The sequence below is a fragment of the Chiloscyllium plagiosum genome, chromosome 33 (assembly GCF_004010195.1).
Source record: "Chiloscyllium plagiosum isolate BGI_BamShark_2017 chromosome 33, ASM401019v2, whole genome shotgun sequence".
NCBI classification, from domain to species: domain Eukaryota; kingdom Metazoa; phylum Chordata; class Chondrichthyes; order Orectolobiformes; family Hemiscylliidae; genus Chiloscyllium; species Chiloscyllium plagiosum.
In genome coordinates this window covers 2,492,643-2,512,487 of record NC_057742.1, presented here as the reverse complement: position 1 = coordinate 2,512,487, position 19,845 = coordinate 2,492,643, and the positions used below count along the sequence as shown (strand labels likewise).

Sequence of the window (19,845 nt, the reverse complement as noted above, 5' to 3'; positions counted from 1 at the left end):
CTGACTCTGCGAAAACCAATCTTGATTATTTCAAAGTATACTTGAAAAAGGTTGAAGAGCAGACAATGTCAAGGCGTACAGCTTTTTCAATCAAGGACTCTGGGACAGAACAAAAGACTATTGACTTATTAGGAATCCTCTGTCATCAACAGGTAAGATAGAGGAATGAGCAGGACTTTAATTTTGTCGTCAAAACAAAGGGGCAGGACTGTGCTGCCACCTCTGGTAGGATGGTGAGAAAAAAGCATCTTGAGCTTTATTACCCAGTTTCATCAAAGAAATGATCATCTCATTCTCCTTACCAGCACAATACAGACAGCATGTGCAAAACCATATCACCAATCCAGAAACACTGCCAAAACCTTCAGGCAGAGACAAACATCTTTCTTTCGCCCTCCACCCACCTTGTAGAAAGTAGATAAAATTGCAGCCTGCTGTCAGTTCAAAGAGGCAAGCTATTTGGGGACTAAGATGAGGTATTTTGTGTTGTAGAGAATATAGTTAATTGTTGGAAGTTTCTATTCCAAGGGAGTTTTAAACTTGGATGCTGAGCATATTTAAGATAGAGATTGATAAGATTTCAGTGCTAATGTCTAGCAATATGGGATAGTGTGGGGAAATGGTCAGCCATGATTTGGAATGGCAGAGGAGGTACAAAGGGTTGATTGGCCTGTTCTGCTCCAAATGTTCTTAATATCAACACCACACCTGGTAGAATAACTTACATATTTATCCATCAAGTGTTTAATTAATTAAATAAATAAATAAATAAAGTTAGCCTGAGAAACATGTGAAAATAGAATTAATTTATTGAATTTCCCTCCCCAAACAATCCTGGTTTGCTGCAAGTTTCCATGTAAAGAAAAATATACAACAGATTTGAGAGATTCCCTGCCAAGCCAAGAGAAAAAGACATTAGTTACAGGCAACATTAGATATCTGCACAAATCTGACAGGAAACTAAAACAGTTAAATAGAAGAGACTCCATCATCTATAACTTAACATAAATAAGTACAAAAATCAAAAAGACAAGAGATTACTGGTTATTCTGCAGAGGCTGGTGGTAGGAAACAATCACACACAGCTGGGAGTACAAGGCTCCTCAGTAATCTCTATTGAGCAAACATGGAGTAGGTGCTGTTAGAAACCTCCTCAGAACTAACCAGATGTGCAGAGTCAGCTTTAGCCATGATTTCAGTTTCTAGAAACACTGCCCCTGTTCTTTGGCAATTGACACCTGGGAACAATGGCAGACCAGTGTTGTCCCTGGGTACTGAACCTTGGAATTTATGATCAGAGGATATGCTAATTTTAACAGACAGGTTTGACACACCTCATTACAGTTTATGACCTCTCAGCACAATTTTGAGCATTCAAAACCTTGATTGTTTCATTTTTAAGCAAGTGGGAACATGTGAAAAGGGTTAGAAACCTGCTTTAACTCCAGGCAAGTAAATGCTAGCAGTGTTTTAGAATGGAGACCTGCAGGCAGAGTACAGCAACAATGGTTGTCATCTTGTCTGCATCTCTCCAGGTACTGAACCTGCATTTGGAATTTTGAGCTTCATTTAGCCTTTGTTTGTAAGAGTTGAGAACTTGTCCATCCACTGACTGTAATGTTCTGCTTAAAAAAAGATTAAAACAACAAATTGTTGTCCCAAATTAAACTCACCTGCCTTATGGAAAGCCAGACACCAAACAGTCAAAAATCTGAAGTAAGTTGCCTATCATACTTCGCAACTCCTACAGAGGAAAACAAATCACTGGAGAAGCTCAGCAGATCTGACAGCGTCTGTGGACAGAAAGCAGAGTTAATGTTTTAAGTCCAGTGCCCCTTCTTCAGAGGAAGGGTCTGAAGGGGTCACTGGACTTGAAATGTTAACTGTTTCTCTCTCCACAGATGCTGCTAGACCTGCTGAGTTTCTCCAGCAATTTTGCTTTCTCTTTCAGATCTTCAGCATTCAAAGTTCTTCTATTTTAGCAACTCCAGTGTTATGTTGATTAAAGTCATGATGCCTTTAAAGGGGAAGCTAGAACCATTGAGGAAGAATTGAAGGATATGAAGAAAGGGGGAAATGGGAAGATCTTGATACTGAGTATAAGCCCCGGTAGTACATTTTACACATTTGCCTAAAATACAGCAGGGATTTTAACCTGTGCTACTCTCAATCTTACAGTAGCCGGACAACACTGGAGACTGCAATACATCAGGCACAAACACATTATGGGGAAAGTTGAACTTCAGTCTATTATGGCATTGCCAATTCTTAATGCATCTGATCCAGCTAAATTACAGCAATCCATCTCCTCTCCCAGTCAGAGCCCGTTTCCCCTGTGTGAGCTTTCTTGACAAGTCAGTCAGTCTCGAACTCAAAAACCCAGAGAGATATAAATTGCATTCAGGCAAGGAGAAAAATGCAGTGCATGTAAATTTTAAAATAGCAACAGTAGAGGGAGCCAGAGTCTGATTAAAAAGGCCCCAGCAGCCAACTTCAGGTAAGGCTGCAGCAGTTGTAACACCCAATGCAGCATTAGAGGCAGCTCAGGATTGTCAGACACCAACACATCCCAGCTGACTCTAATCACATCCCAGCCACAGGGACTAAAGGACTGAGCACTTGGTACACTGATCTTACTCAAGAATCAAGAGATGACTGGATATTAGCTGTAATTAAAAATGCAGTCACACTTGGTACATTCCCTGTAAAAATAATATTGGTTGTGAACTTCAAATCTGTTCATTTAAGTTGTATTTTCAGACACAAATGAAGGGGAGGTTGTGCATGTTGGAAATGCTACACTGAATATGAAGTAAACTAACAAGTTAATGGAAAACTGCAGCATCACCTGACCCAAGACTTTGTCAGCATTTCTTGAGATCCATAGGAGATTGATATATGTTTGCAGCAGGTGGAGGATGCCATTTCTGTTACTGTCTGCCTATTGTTCACAAGTCTCCCTTCTCACTGCTTACCCATTAGTCTTGGCAAAATGAATGAGGAGCTGAATGTTCAATTCCAGTGTTTTGGATGTTTACTGCATCATACTGATCATGCAATGCAGGGATTGTAGGGCCACAGAGATTATATAAATGGCTCAGTCAATAGTGGAGGTTGGGTGCATCGACTGTCAACATACAGACAGTTGTGGCCAACCTGCCTGAAGATTATAGGTTTCTCTATTTGGAGTATGATTAACATGAGCTGCAGCCAAAAGCCGGTTCTTAAGAATCTCCACACTAGTCACTGTCAGTCAGAAAGGTCAGAATGCAGTGCTTATTCATAGAAACAAAGTCAGCTTTAGAAGTGCAGGGTGACAGGATTCAGGTCAGAAATGCAACCAGAACATCTCAGCGCACACTCAAGCACACATCCTGCAGATTCGCAGCATCCTTTTGTTGTAAATGAATCATTTTTCCCATCTCCAATTCTAATCAATAAACCATGGGAATGATCAGAGAATACTTCTCTCATTTTCTGCATTCTCTAAATCGCCATGACATTACAACCCTGAGCTAGTTAGTTTGATAACACAGTTTATGATCAAAAGTGTAAAATGTTTTCCACTCTGCAAAGCAATAATAATTCCAACCTGAACTATTTTCCGTGACTAATAAATGCAGATTAAACTGCACTCAGATTTCCTGGATAAACCCAAAAGCTCTTTGAATACCTTTCCCGTTTGTAGAGTGCCTCTTGCATTAAAGATAGTAATCCATTTATTTTACCCTCTGTTAAAAGAGGTTTTCACCGCAAATGGTGTTAGCCTTCATTCTGATCTGGCTGCAAGTGCCAGGAATTAATATGAAAGGCGATAAGTGTCCTGACCAAGCGAGTTTATAAAATCTGCACTAACCATTTGATTTCAGCTTTAGAGCTAATCTAGTCTAGACAGTTCCCCCATCCCCACTCTAAACCAAACATACTATATTTCAAAAACACGTATGACTAAAATCAAAATGTTGTGCTTCAGTCTTGCAGATCCCCATGTAGTGACTTGCTGAACGCAGCAGGACAACAGATCTTGGCTGATGAACCAGGCACAAAAAAACTAAACGAAAGCAGGCAAAGATGGAAAAGGCTATGATTTAGAGGCACACACGAAGCATCAACCTTTAAATAGGTTACATAATGCACCAAGAATCCATTAAGGAAGAGCTGCACTCAATGCTTTCGATGCACAAAAATGGGGACCTGGAGACACCTACTAATTGCCCATTAAATCACAGCACAGAATGGAGGAAAGGGAACTGTAGAGGTTCCCTTGACAAAGATTTCCAGATTTTCAACGTAACTATCTAGGGAAGACAAAGTACAGCCCCACTGCTCCTCAGAATAATTTTATTAAGTCATTGAGAAATATCTAGGAACCATCTCTTTTTCCACACCCCTTCTCCCATCTCCAGCTGACACTCTCCCTTCCTCTTTCCACACAACTAGCCAGAAAATACCTGATGTTGGGAAGGAGTTGGAGGAGAGCAGTGAGAAAAAATTCATCTCACTTACATCATACTTTGAAAATCTGAGTAGCCACATTGTTTCCTTGTTCACAGTACTCCTGCAATAACCTTTGTTCTGTTTAATAACCTGCACCATAGCTGCATCACGCATTAGCAAGTAACCAACTGCTTTAAATCTCAAATCCTACTTGTCAATTGCCCCATCTAATCAAGTTGAACTGAGGAGCTGTGGAGGACTGGGCTCTGGCTGATGGACCAAGCCCAGCAATTGCCTGGCCCCACCTCAATTTAAATTTCTTAATAGCCTCTTACAGAAAGGAATTGCAAGAATTTCCATTCAGCTGCTCCAGACTGTGGGAAGAGCAAGGCGGTTAGGGTTAGGGTGAAGTGCATTTGATATAAATACGACTAAATTTGCAAGGCTCGAGTTCTGCACTTAATAGACATAGCCATTACATGAGGGCTCAAAGTGGATTCTCTCTTCAAACCATGCCAGAAATTTACCATTTAGCAAAGATTCCTGCACAGCAATGTCATGCTATGAATGGCAGGCCAGAGACTGCAAGCAGCAGTGCCTGAGCCAGAAAATGATCTCTATGCAACTGCACCTCATCCATACCACCTCTACCAGAAACCTTTCCCACCTTGATTTCAAAGCACGTGCAGCCATGTTATTTTGAAGTTGTCTTAAAGCGGTTTAATGAAAAGTGAACAAACATCCTTATTCAAGTAACAACTGAACTCAGTTTCTAGTTTGTGTTTGTAAACTTTGTGTGGAGCAGAGGCTTTTTCTTAAAAAAAATCCTTATTGATTTTGCCAAGCAGTTTGTTACCCACAGCCAGGGTGTCTCAATCAGAGAGACAGCTAAATCTCAAACTCTTCCACCCCTCCCTCGAACCAGACACACAAGTGTACACACCGATCCATCCCAATAGGGTCACAGCTGGAGTGGAGACACTTGTTGATTCTCAAGCTGTGGTCAAAAAGCAAACTACCAACTCAATCCATAAAGCCCTGTCACTGACCCTCCTGGGTTACCATTCCATCCTAACTGACCTGCAGGTGTCAGATTTGCAAGATATTTTCAATACAAGAAGGTGCGAATTGTCAGGTGTCTATTTGTAAAAGTCAGCAGCAGCTTTCTGGAGGCGCTGCCTCTCGCTGAGTTCCTTTCTCTAGTTCAGTTCAAAGCCAGACACCAGGGCTGGCTGTAGATTTCATTTCTTCTTATTGTTTTTCTTCTTATCTGATCTTCCTTGCTGAGCAATCAGGGCCCGAGGCATGACGAGCACACTGCCGTCATTAGTGTATTGCAGGGAGTATTGGCTGGGGCAGTACGGCCTTCCCTCCTCGTCCCGCAGCCGGCCAAACACCTGCTGGTAAAGCTCCTGCAGCTTCTGCTTCATCTGCCGTAAGGACTTGACAAACTCCACCTTCTCCTTCAGCAGCCTGGCCTTCTGCTTCTTCAGGTGATCCACATCGTGGTCCAGATTCAGGATAGTGTCCAGCTTCCTCTTGCGGCAGTTCTGAGCCGCCAGTTTGTTTTTCCCCCGGCGCCGGATATCACGGATCAGGGTCAGCTGGGCATCAGTGAGCTGGTACTTGGATAGAAGCTCATTAAACTCGTCAACAGGCAAGTTGATGATTTTGTCATTGGAGAATGGGATCTTCAGTGCCCTAGCCCTCCGCTCATCACGGCCCATATGTATATCCACGTGATTGGAACGTGTTTCCTTTATTGGCGCTTTCTTTCCAGGGCCAGGGTGATACTGTTGACTGGAGATGGATGGTCCAGCTGGTAGGTTATAGGTGTGGTTGTGGTTGACTTGATCCAAGCAAGGCAGGGAGTGGAAACAGTTGGGATTCTGGTAACTCATTCGGCAGAACTTGCTGTATTCTGGTTGATAACCTCCCACAGCGCCCTCTCTTTCAGGTTGTTCAGAGTCTGCAGTTTCTGAATCAGTGCTATATCCAACAGCCCCTTCCTGGTAAAATGAGGAGGAGGAGGAGGAGGAGGAAGAGGATGAGGAGGTGGTTGAGGATTCAGAGCTGCTTGGAGATACAGGGCTGTGACTTGAATCAAGAGAGAGGCCAGAATCAGAGTCCAGCTCCTCCTCAATCTGAGAGGCCTCCATCGGACCAAATCCTTCTTCCATGGCCAGGTCCATAAAGCTGATCTCATCAAGCATTGCCTCATCTAGCAGGCCAGACAGAGGGTCCGGGAAGCTGCAGCCAGAAGTCTCATTGCTGGTTCCATTAATCCGAGGGGGGAAGAACAACCCTGTGAAATTGGTGGAACCAAAGGTGGCATCAAAGTTGGTGGAGTTGGTGGCTGCCAGTTGTTGGAGGCTGGGACCACCATTCACAGAAGGGTTCTCCAAGTTCGAGTTGAAGAAGGGAGGGAAATCCTGGCCACAAGGAGGCAAGGTGGCATTGTGCAGACTCACATCTTGATTGATGGGTGCGACTGGAGTTTGGTTATAGTTTGTGGGCACATCAGCACTGCTGCTGCCAGAGTCATTACTGTTGGTCACCTCCATGTCCTGCAAAGGAGGATCAAAAGTAGATTTAAAAAGTTAGCTATATATTTATAGTATTTACACAGGTAATGAGCAAACTCCAGAATCTATTATCATGCCTGTATCAGCTGTACTCAACTTCTGATGGCCAATGGTAAAGCAGTTGATATAAGCATGTGTACTGGTGAAGAACAAACTCAGACGTTTGTTCTTTTGCTTAGTCCTAGTGGGAGCATTCAACTTTAATCCAGAAACTCCACTGATGAAGAGGTTCCATCAAAACATACTGCAGTAAATCCAACAATGCAAGTGTAACTATCCTGGAAGAGGGGGACTCATGCATTAGTATAGCTCCATGAGCATTTGTGAGCCCTCCAATACCTGGCCCAAATCCGGTCTGTACAAGCCAAGATCGTAAGTGCTGACAGGCTGAGACACCATTAGTTTTAAAGCTTTAACTGGCCTCATGCAACACACATGCACAATGATTAGACATCAGTCAAGCAGCAACTCCCTGGATCAAGGGGCACAGAGATCAATATTCACTCTTCATTTGCATTAGCCAACTTAGAATAGGTATTGCTGGCTGTGCCTCACATAGTTGCATATTTTACCCACAAAGCCCAAGCAGTTCATTGTGTACACTGCCTTAGGCAAACAGGCAGCATGTGGCGAGAGTAGGAACTGTACTGAGCTTTCTGCACCACACAGAAGTGATAGACAATTAGGAAAACCCATCCTCAACACCAACCCGATGCACCTGTCCCAGCAAGTGCTGATGCAGAGTAAACAAACCGTGCACACAGTTCTGAACATGCTCACCTGTAGCTCCATGAGGGACAGAAGATCCTGCCACTGTTGTTCTAAGTCTAAAGGAGTCTCGGGCCTCAAGAGAGGTGGAAGGAGGGTCATCTGTGAGCCTGCAGTCAGGCTGTCGCTGGTGCTGGGCAGAGCATTGTCAAGAGCTTCATTCAGCACTGAGGACACTGCTGCTGGAAACTGATAACAGAAGACATGAAATTCAGTCTTTGCGCTGTGCCCTGTCACTGTAGCTCAGGACGTTCTTAAGTAGAAGGCTTATAAGAGTGTACAACACTTGCCTCAATGGGAGATTCTAGGTTGGAAAGCATTAGTTACTTTACTCAAGATTTATTGCATTCACCACAGTAACAAGGATCTGCTCTGCATCTCCCAAACTCAGGTTTAGGACCATAGCAAGCTTAGCATCATGTAACATCAAAGAATCCTACCTCTGGCTATGTAACTAGAGTCTATTGCACGGATTAAAACTATGCTTTGCTTGATACAATTGACAATGATGTTCACAATGAGGGCTCAGCTGAAAGATGCGATGTTATAGTGCCCAACTAGATGGGGGGCACTGTAACACCATCTTTCTCATGGTCTTAGATGAAGCACATCAGTGGACCCAAGTAAAACATACAAACACAACACAAGATTCCAGGGGTTTTGGCTCCATTGTCTGAACTGGAAATTCTCTGTTCATCACTGACAAGCCCCTGGTGCCTGTTCTCATTTTGCTACAACTAGCCAGTGCTCCCCTTGATGGGGAAAGCATCCCTCACTACCATGTTCACTCAGTAGTGTTCTGGATTTAATGTTCTCAATGTTTGCTATGGCAGTTACTGGAGATGCCACCTGATGCCAATTAACATCAAGGTTTTCTTCAGATTTGCCTCACTAATCAACTGGCTGATGCCTCAGCCCTGTTTGTGTCTGTTGGCACTTTCCAACCACCAATCCCTGGTCTTAATCATAGACAGCATAACGCTATATTCCCCAATCCTACATCCCTACTCCTCAACCAAAAGCAGCTCTTCCTCATCATCCGCCCTGTTAGCCCTAACATCACTCCCTTCATCGTCTGAATTTTGGGTAACAATCCTAACTTGCAAATTCCTATTCCATCCAAAGACCATACACCACTTTAATGAGGAGTTCTACCCCTGGAGAGGGCAGCTTTAGTGCTGCGCCAGGTATCTACTTCATAAAATGTCAAAAACCAGGGTGACCATTTACCCTGGTGGAGCATTTGAGACACACTGATATATGGGTCTAATTTAAATCTGAAAAAATGACATTACCATAATTCACTCACTCACCTCTGAATCCTCCCCGAATGAGAATGTTTCATCCAGAAGCCTCAAGCATTCCTCAAAGGAAGGTGCAGTCTGCTCCGCCACGTCTGCCACCTGGCGTGATAAAAAATGCCAGATCTGATTAGCTTTAGCCAACACGGGTCAATACTGCCTCTCAATATCAGATCAAGCACACAAAGCTGAAATAAAAAGGGCCCCAGAAACAGTTATGAAAACCACATGGTCAAATTATCAGCTGTAAAGCTAATTTTAATAATAGCTTTGAGACATCGAGTTAAACTTATGATCAAAATATAGTCAAATGAATGGAGCAATGTTGGAAATATTAGTCTGACTGGCTTCCTTACTAAAGGAAGCTTCCTTAAAATTACATAAAACTGCTGGGCAAAAATAAGCCCGCTATTGATTGGAGCTAGATATTGGATGGGAAACAGAGAAAGAGGGAAAAAATAAAAGAGTTGGGGTAATGACTGGGAGGCTTAATGTTCGGGAGCCTCAATTTTTCACCATATTTAAAAATTTGGATGAAAACTTCCCTAAGTTGGATGACAACATTGGATTAGTGTGGGGCACACAGGAACAGAAAATTGCAAAGCATACCTGCAATTTAACGGAGTGAACAAACCTATGTAAGACGCAAAGTTTAATGCTGACAAAAGTTAAAGCATTAAACCCTTTGAAGGGTTTAGAACCAGGCAAGGGGGAGACTGTAGTCCAGCATGTACTGAGGGGCTGAATGGCCCATTACTGTACTGAAAAAGTTTTATGGAAGAAAGAAAAATAAACTGGGGAATTGTATAAATAATGAGAAGCTAACAATCGTCAAGCAGTTTTCTGAAAATCTTGCATCATTCATGATTTGTTTTGTGAATAACCTCTTTGCACTATTTCCAAACATTAGATCCAGCAAATTCAAAGTCTCACTCCAAACAAATAAAGCATTCCTCAATCTTGTTTTCTAAGGGCATGGATATCCTCTCTCTTTCCTGGTCTGCAAAAGGCTACTTTGCCGATGGAAGCCTCACTGGACTCGTAACATTAACTCTGTTTCGTTCTGTAGATGCTGCCACACCTGAGTTTTTCTCCAGCATTTTGTTTGAGAGTGTTATGTAAAATGTTACATCAATGTTAGGAAAATAGGCAACCGAAACAACTAAAGATAAAGGCCAGAATAGAGCAATGGACACGGCAATAGACTAGCAACAAACTAATGCAGTTTAGTTTTGTGCATTTTTGCAACTTTTGAAATCGTTATTGCTACTCATTTTGGCATCATGTAAAACAAAATTCATGTACGACAAAAATGTGCCCACATTCAGCTACATTCCCATTACGTCAAATCCAGCTCATTCAAATCCATGTCCTAATGCAACACAAATACTAAACAATGTATACCTTCAGAGATCAAATATCAATCCATATCAGTTAATATCCTTTACAAGAGGAGAATTCTAATGTTCTACTGCTTTATGAAGTCAATGTAGTTCCCAATTTCACTCAAAGGTCTGTATATAACCTACATTCCCTTGCCTTGTACTCCCAACTTACAGAAATACTATCTCTCCATCCTGCTCCTAACATATTTAAACCTTTATCCATTCACACCTTAGCTTCTAAACTCCAGCAAATTCAAGTCCAGCTTGCGTCATCACTCTTTACAATGTAATCTTTGGAGCCCAGGTATCATTCTGGTAAACCAGCACCACATTCCCTTCAAGTCAATACCTTTAAAAAGGTATTCCTTAAAGAGGATTGGTTTGCTACAAGAAACAGTCAGGATTAACTGGATGCTTTCTGGGTTCTCAAGCTGCAAGCAGTGGAACCCCACAAGGATCAGAGTTGGGAGCCTCAATGATGTACAAATTATATCAACAACTTGGATAAAGAGACAATGCATACGGTAGCTATAATTGCCAATGACAACAAGATAAAAGGAGATAAAAGTGTGCAAGTATGCAAAACATTGGCAGATGGAGTAAAGTGTTTGAAAAAATGTGTACTTCGCCACTTTGGCAGAATGAATAGAAGCAGATTTGTACTCTAGAGTGTTACGTTCTAAATTCTGATGTAAACATTTTCCTTTCCTGTTCTGGATTATACAGCACGAATCAACAAAAGATCTACAACTTTCATCAATGTCATTCAGTGTTGCCAATCAGAGCAGGCAAATAGCTGTGCAGTTGTGCAAATTTACAGAACAAATGATTTTAAAAATTTGTATTGTGGGTACAGAGGTAAGATATATTCAAATGGCTGGATGAATGATACCACAGTTCCTACCTAAACAACCACACAATCTATCCTCAAACAGCTTAAAACACTACTGCTTCCCAGACAAATTAAATTAGCTATCTCAAGTAAAACTGGATAGGAGCAACCTGACCAGTCAGTCCTTTCCTTTGTAAGGAGCGGAAGTAGGCCATTCTGCCCATCAGGTCTGTTCTGTTATTCAACGAGATCATAACTGATCAGATAATCCTCAACTTCAGTGTCTTGACTTCACCCCATAACCCCTAATTTCCTTATAAAAATCTCTACATCAGCCCTGAACATACTTAACAGCCCAGCCCTACAGTGCTCTGCTGCAAAGAATTCCATAGGGTCTGGCATTCCCACCCACTTGACTTTCCACCGGTTTTTGTGTCTTCCACAAACCTGACAATAACACACTCACTTCTGCATCCGAGGCACTTTCACACTGAGTAATTGTGGACTGACCAGAGGCAGAACATGCATTACAGGTTACCATCCTGACAATCTCCCCATACCCTAATTCGCTGTTCTCTATTTGCTAGTCAATTATGAAAAGCTTTTACTTTCCATTTTTGTATTACTTGCTCGTTTACCTTCCATTTCTATTTTCTTAGGCATCTTTTGTGGATTTTAAAACTCTCATTCCTTTGGCTTACCACTAACTTTTTCCATATTCAATACTACTTCTTTAAAGTTGATGTTGTCCTTAACTCCCTCAGTTAATTATGGTTAGTTTGTCCTCACTGGAAGAATGCTTCTTCCTCACTGGGACACATTTTCTCCTAAGTCATGAACTATTTTCTTAAATGTCTGCCATCGTTCATTAAGATAGATTGAAATTAGAAGGCTCATGGAATACTGCACAGTCTGTGAAGGACGAACATGGATGGAATTTCAGTTAGCACTTTGCCATACGCCTTTTAGGAACTCCCTTTTACTTTGGCTTGACAGAGAGAAACCAAATGCAAAGAAATTGTTGTTCAAAATGTCCTTGACATGTTCTGATTATTCCATTTTAATGTCTCCCAGCCTTTGGGAAAGCTGGAATGCAGATTAAAAGGAAGCTTTCAAAATTCACATTTTACTCAGATGGCAAAAATATTGAGATTAGGTGGTTGTTAAATGTGTTAGCAGGTCCCTACATCTGGCCAGTCATGCTGCCTAGACTATGAACTGCAACTCAATGCTGATCACAAAGTAACAAAACCAAAAACAAAATGCAAATATTGGTGGTGGATTATTGTGTCATAGAGAGGTACAGCACAGAAACAGACCCTTCAGTCCAACCCCTCCATGCCGACCAGATATCCCAACCCAATCCACTCCCACCTGCCAGCACCAGGCCCATATCCCTCCAAACCCTTCTTATTCATATACCCATCTAAATGCCTCAAAATGTTGCAATTGTACCAGCCTCCACCACTTCCTCTGGCAGCTCATTCCATACACGTACAACTGTGTGAAAACGTTGCCCCGTATCTCATATCTTTCCCCTCTCACCCTAAATCTATGCCCTCTAGTTCTGGACTCCCTCACCCCAGGGAAAAGACTTGGTCTATTTCTCCTATCCATGCGTCTCATGATTTTATAAACCTCTACAAGGTCACCCCTCTGATACCCCAAGGAAAATAGCTTGTGGCACTCCACTGGTCACAGGCCTCCAGTCTGAAAAACAACCCTCCACCACCACCCTCTGTCTTCTACTTTTGAGCCAGTTCTGTATTCAAATGGCTAGTTCTCCCTGTATTCCATGAGATCTAACCTTGCTAATCAGTCTCCCATGGGGAACCTGGTCTAACACCTTACTGAAGTCCACCACTCTGCCATCAATCCACTTTGTTACTTCTTCAAAAAACTTAATCAAGTTTGTGAGACATGATTTCCCACGATCAAAGCAGTGTTGATTGTCCCTAATCAGTCCTTGCCTTTCCAAATACATGTACATCCTGTCCCTCAGGATTCCCTCCAACAATTTGCCCAGCACAGACGTCAGGCTCACTGGTCTATAATTCCCTGGCTTAGTCCTTACCACCCTACTTAAATAGTAGCACCACGTTAGCAAACTTCTAGTCTTCTGGCATCTCATCTGTGACTATCGATGATACAAATATCTCAGTAAGAGGCCCAGCAGTTACTTCCCTAGCTTCCCACAAAGGACTAGGGTACACCTGATCAGGTCCTGGAGATTTATCCACTTATGTTTCAAGACATCCAGCACTTCCTCCTCTGTAATATGAACATTTGTCAAGAGGTCACTATCTATTTCCCTACATTCTGTATCTTCCATGACCTTTTCCACAGTAAATACTAGTATCTCCCCCATCTCCTGCAGCTCCACACAAAGGCAGCCTTGCCTAGTTACCCTCTTGTCCTTAATGTATTTGTAATAACCCTTTGGATTGTCCTTAACTCTATTTGCCAAAGCTATGCCCCCTTTTTGCCCTCCTGATTTCTCTCAAATATACTCCTACTGCCTTCATACTCCAAGGATTCACTCGATCTCTCTCGTCTATACCTGACATATGCTTCTTTTTCCTTAACCAAACCCTCAATTTCTTTAGTCATCCAGCATTCCCTATAGTGCATTACTTGAGTTACGTATAGACTGGAGAAGCTGGGATCATTCTCTTTAAGGTCACATTTGATATAGGTATACAAAATGATGGGGCTTTGTACAGTCACGAAAGTTTCCATCAGCACAAAGGTCAGGAAATAAGATGCAGATTTAAGATAATTGGTAACAGAATCTCAAGGAAAATTAGAAGAAACCTTATTTTAAAAAAGTTATAACAATCCAGAATGTGTTGTATGTAAAGTGAAAGCAGATCAAACTGTAACTTTCAAAAAACGAATTAGATAAATTCTTAAATTGGGAAAACATTTCAAGTCTATAAGGAAAAAGTAGGGAAATGGCACCAACTGAATAACTCTTTCAAAGTGCTGGCCTAGGCACAGTAGACTGAATAGGCAAAAAAGTGAGGACTGCAGATGCTGGAAACCAGAGTGTACCACAGTGGACTGAATGTCCACCCTGAGCTGCAGGATTGCATGAACATCCATGATTAGATAGCAGGCTATTGAGGAGGGTAAACTATCAATCCTGAACTACAAGCCAGTACCTGATTGGGAACATGTTCTCCTGTCTCCCCATCCACTTGAACAGTCCCAGGCAGCAATCCACTCCTCTCATTTCTGTCTTTCTCTTCATTCTTCTGGCTCTGCTCTTCGTCTTCTTGCTCATTTTCCTTTTGTCTGTAATTGTAGTCGAAAACCTCTCTCCCAGCGCCCAGATCTATGTCCTGCCTCCACAGGATATCAATCAGATCAATGTCCTAGAACCAGAGAATTCCAATAACTCCATCTGTAGCCAATGTTTATTTCAACAACAAAACAAGATGTGTTCATAGTAAAATAACCAGCCTCATAAGAGCAAGGTGGAAATGTTTCAATTCTCACTAGCAAGCACCAAACGTGATAGTGTATCTAGGAATAAGAGGTGGTTATTCAGCCCATCAAACCCATCCACCATTCAGTTTGATCATGGCTGATCTGTTTGTCAGTTATCTCTATCCCCACTGGTTCAGAGACCCTTAGCATTGTTGATCTAACAAAATTCCATCAATTGCAGTTTTGAAATTTTCTACTCCCCCACCCCCCAAACAGCTTTAGAGAACAGTGTTTCAAGACTCCATTACCTTTAGAGAACAGTGTTTCAGGACTCCATTACCTTTTATGTGAAGTACTCATTGACATCACTCTCAAATAACATGGCTCAAATCTAATGGTTTGTTTGGCCCTCATTCTGAACTCATCTCAAGTAGTTTCTATCTATCCCATCCACTCCCTGAACATTCAGTAAGATCATCCCACATTTTTCATATTCAATAAGAAACAAGCTGAGGTTATGCAACTTCTCTTTATAACATACTGGAGCAATTACCCACCAGAATAAATAGATTTTCCATTTACAAACTTAGGAATACCTCTTATTCTAACTTTAGTGTTTCAGCCACCCCCATCACTGACCTGCAAGCTCTCCAATTTTCAGAATTCAGCATTGTTTTATCAGTGTGGACTAGAGGGCAAAGGAGATTGGCAGCCCAGGGACACTTTTCTACACTAACAATTAACACTAGAAACGCATTGTAGCGTATTCTTTCAGCCAGAGAATGGATGACAGTTTAGTGCAGTTAGTACTGACAAGTTGTGAAATTGTATTTTGACCATGAAAGCCACTATCTTTTAAATTAAAACTACAGATGATAATGTCTTGTCCCCTACCCAGTCTGATTCCAGTCATACACTACCACTTGGTTCTTAAAGCACTTTGTTCACCACAGATAGACACTAAATACTACATGGCCAGAAGCAAAGGAAAACAGGGAGGATTCTGGCAATCTGAAACACAATCATCATTTTGGAAATTCTCATAATAGAGAGAAATAGATTTAATGTTTTGGTCAATGTATTAACAAAAGAAATGACAAAAACCTCAAGTTGGTTTCTTCCTTGTGGATGGCACCTGGCCTGAGAATTTAGTCATTTGTATGTCACTACCTTGCTGCTCATGTCAGCAACAAAGCAAACAAAAAGCTACAATGCATCTCTGTCCAGCTGTAAGTAATAAGGACCCGAAATTTATAAAGCCATTTTGAAAGGGGGAAGAGGCATACAAAGCAGAGAAAAGGGGAGGTGTTGCTTCTTATTCAGAAGATTTTCCCACTGCTCTAGCTTATTTTTCTGAAGAGCATTTCTGGATCAGCTCCTAACTCAGTCACAGACCCACTCATTCCAAATAAGATTAACAGAGCAAACAGATAGCAGGTCTACAGTAACACTTCTCCAAAAAAAAGGGAAGGCCAGAAGAAGCAATTCCTGTTGACATGACCATATTTGAGCAAGTTTGAAACCAATTACTGTTTACCATTTTAAATTCTGGACAAATTAGAATGCATTACGGGCAGAAACTGGAGATTAGATATATTGGATAAAGGCTCCAGTCAGGCACTGCCTAGCAGTAATGTTCGATTCACTTCCAATTCCCCTCCCTTCTGCCCACGTCACAGAGTGGTACCACATTGATTTACATACAGTAGCAGTCAGCTGTAGCAAGAACAGTTTCTTCACTACATCAGTCTCAAGCTGCAAGACAAGTTTGATAAGCTGTAACATGCATATACACTTCTCAAAAGGTGCTGTGAGTGCTTCTTTCCATTAAAGCTCCATTTGGCAGTCAAATGGAGCATTGGAAAGATGCACATAGGGCAGGGATGGCGGAGGGAGGGAGGAGAGGAAGAGGCAAGAGGAAAACAAATCTGAATATCAGATATGCTTGCTCTCAGAATGTAGTCTTAAGGTTTCTGCAAAACATCTGACTGTTTCCTGCTCAAAAGCATTATATAAATACAAGCTGTTACTGTATTCTCGGGTGTGCAGTTTTGTTGAGTGGCTGTTTGATGGTCTGCTTGACCCACCTGTCCCTTTAAAGGCACGCCCAGCTGTCCCTGTTCGAAAGGACTCTCAGCAGATAAAGCCAGGTCATTGCAGTGGATTTAAACTGCACGCAATCACAGCTATAACATTTCTACAACAAACTAGGATTTCAGTTTGAAATGTAGAGTGAAGCAGATTATCACTGTCACAACCCAGTAGACGCCAATGAATTCAGAGCGATTCAGTTTATCATTAAATATCAGGCCTTGAAACCAGCTTAATAGAAGGAGGGATGACTGTTTTAAATAGGCAGCCTCTGCAACCTATTGGTCTCAGTCACAGGCTCGGCTGATTAGTGGCCTCAGCCCAGTCTGGAGGTGGACAGATGACACATTTAATTAAACTTCGAAGCATGGTCACTTCAGAGAAAAATGGCTTCTTAAACCAGCAGACTGCTTAGATCAAGGTGACCCCTGAAAACCAGTGGAGACTTTAAAATGGTCGGACTAAAACACTGCAATGGTGAAACGAATCTTACACTTTTCTTTTTAAATACAAAGTAGTTTGAAAGATTGTAGCAATAAAATTTTAAAATGCAGCTCACACAAACAGCTCCCGATGATCCCTGCTACCTTGTACGACAAGGGCTACGAGCATAATGTTTTAATTTTTAAGTACCCGTTTCATCTTCAGTGCTTCCTTCTGTCCTCATGGATAATGGGTCATAGCTATTTTTGACTTGACATAAGCTGTGTGCTATTCTGGCAGCCAGCGTGTTCCAGAACGCTGCAATGGGTTAGGCTGCTAGTAATCCCTTAGCACTCCAAGAGTGAGGAGCAGGGGGAAGCAGTCTGTCTAGACTGGCCCAATTGTGTTGCAGGGAGTCACATGGTAAGTAGACAATCCTTATCTACCTACCAATGTCTCAGTTATCATCCAATATATATTACTGTCCACATTAGTTCTTATAAAGGCCCACACCCTTTCTCAAAGGATGATAATTTCAGTGAAATGTAAAGAGGGGGAATTACACTGAGCTAAAAGACCAATGCAACTAGATTACATTAGATTACTTACTGTGGAAACAGGCCCTTCGGCCAAACAAGTCCACAACGACCCTCCGAAGAGCAACCCACCCAGACCCATTCCCCTACATTTAACCCTTCACCTAACACTACGGGCAATTTAGCATGGCCAATTCACCTAACCTGCACTTTTTTTGGACTGTGGGAGGAAACCGGAGCACCCGGAGGAAACCCAAGCAGACACGGAGAACGTGCAAAACTCCAGGAATTGGTGTTGGAGAGACTGGTAGGTCTGAAGGCTGATAAGTCCCCGGGACCTGACGGTCTACATCCCAGGGTACTGAAGGAGGTGGCTCGAGAAATCGTGGATGCATTGGTGATCATTTTTCAATGTTCTATAGATTCAGAACCCAAGTCACTGGCGCTGTGAGGCAGCAGTGCTAACCACTATGCCACTCTTCCTGTTTTTATTCTATCCTCACTCCTAAACCATTTCCATTTTTGTGAATATTTCTGCTTATCACCTTGCTGGTCCTCCTTTTGTAAGGAAGTTCACACCTTATCAAGATTTCCACTCCAACCAAATAAAATTTGATGTTAAGAGTTGGATCATCGAATCTCACAGTACAGAGGGGGCCCTTCAATCCATCAAATCTGCCCTGACAAAAGCTACTCAATCTACACTCATTCCATTTCTGTGAGAAAGGGGCAGAACTGGTCTCCAAACAATTTTACAGACAACCTTATACTAAAAGTTTTATTTGTGAACGTAACCAGGAAATCATATTTGCTTATTCTTTAATGGGATGTGGGTGTCACTGGCAAAACCAACATTTATTGCCCAATCCCAGCTCTCCTTGAAGTGACTGAGAAAAAATGACAAACAAAGGTAAACTGGCCAAAAATATATGGAAGGATAGTAAAAGCTTTTTCAGGTATGTGAAAGGAAAAAAAAATGGTTAAGACTAAAATTGGGCCCTTGAAGACAGAAACGGGTGAATATATTACAGGGAACAAAAATGGAAGAGTTGAATTGGTACTTCAGATCTGTGTTCACTGGGGAAGACACAAGCAATCTCCCACAGGTAATAGTGGCTGAAGAACCTGAACTGACGGGAATTTATATTTGCCAGGAATTGGTGTTGGAGAGACTGGTAGGTCTGAAGGCTGATAAGTCCCCGGGACCTGACGGTCTACATCCCAGGGTACTGAAGGAGGTGGCTCGAGAAATCGTGGATGCATTGGTGATCATTTTCCAATGTTCTATAGATTCAGGATCAGTTCCTGCGGATTGGAGGGTGGCTAATGTTGCCCTACTTTTTAAGAAAGGAGGAAGGGAGAAAGCAGGGAATTATAGACCAGTTAGTCTGACCTCAGTGGTGGGAAAGATGCTGGAGTCAATTATAAAGGATGAAATTACGACATCTCGATAGCAGTGAATGGATAGGTCAGAGTCAGCATGGATTTATGAAGGGGAAATCATGCTTGACTAATCTTCTTGAATTTTTTGAGGATGTAACTGTGAAGATAGACAAGGGAGATCCAGTGGATGTAGTGTACCTGGACTTTCAGAAAGCCTTTGATAAAGTCCCAAATAGGAGGTTTGTGAGCAAAATTAGGGCGCATGGTATTGGGGGCAAAATACTGACTTGGATTGAAAATTGGTTGGCTGACAGGAAACAAAGAGTAGTGATAAACGGCTCCCTTTCGGAATGGCTGATGGTGACCAGTGGGGCACCGCAGGGATCAGTGCTGGGTCTGCAGCTTTTTACAATATACATTAATGATATAGATGATGGTATTAAAAGTAATATTAGCAAATTTGCTGATACAAAGCTGGGTGGCAGGGTGAAATGTGAGGAGGATGTTAGGAAATTACAGGGTGACCTGGACAGATGCATGGCAGATGCAGTTTAATGTGGATAAATGTGTGGTTATCCACTTTGGTGGCAAGAACAGGAAGGCAGATTACTACCTAAATGGAGTCAAGTTAGGTAAAGGGGCAGTACAAAGAGATCTGGGTGTTCTTGTACA

General features: G+C 42.1%; 1 protein-coding gene across 2 annotated transcripts in view; it reads right to left on the bottom strand.

The window, feature by feature from the left end:
• Positions 1–791: 791 nt before the first annotated feature.
• nfe2l1b (nuclear factor, erythroid 2-like 1b) overlaps positions 792–19,845 on the bottom strand; it is a 44,265-nt gene continuing 25,211 nt past the window's right edge. Inside the window, exons 2-5 of one of the 2 annotated variants that reach the window (XM_043674754.1) lie at positions 14,473–14,685; positions 9,104–9,193; positions 7,803–7,979; positions 792–7,004 (exon numbers count right to left, since the gene is read on the bottom strand). In XM_043674754.1, coding sequence (XP_043530689.1) covers positions 5,679–7,004; positions 7,803–7,979; positions 9,104–9,193; positions 14,473–14,685 — 1,806 coding nt within the window. In that variant the 3' untranslated portion in view covers positions 792–5,678. The remainder of the gene's footprint in view (positions 7,005–7,802; positions 7,980–9,103; positions 9,194–14,472; positions 14,686–19,845) is intronic. The other variant, XM_043674755.1, reaches the window with a different exon arrangement.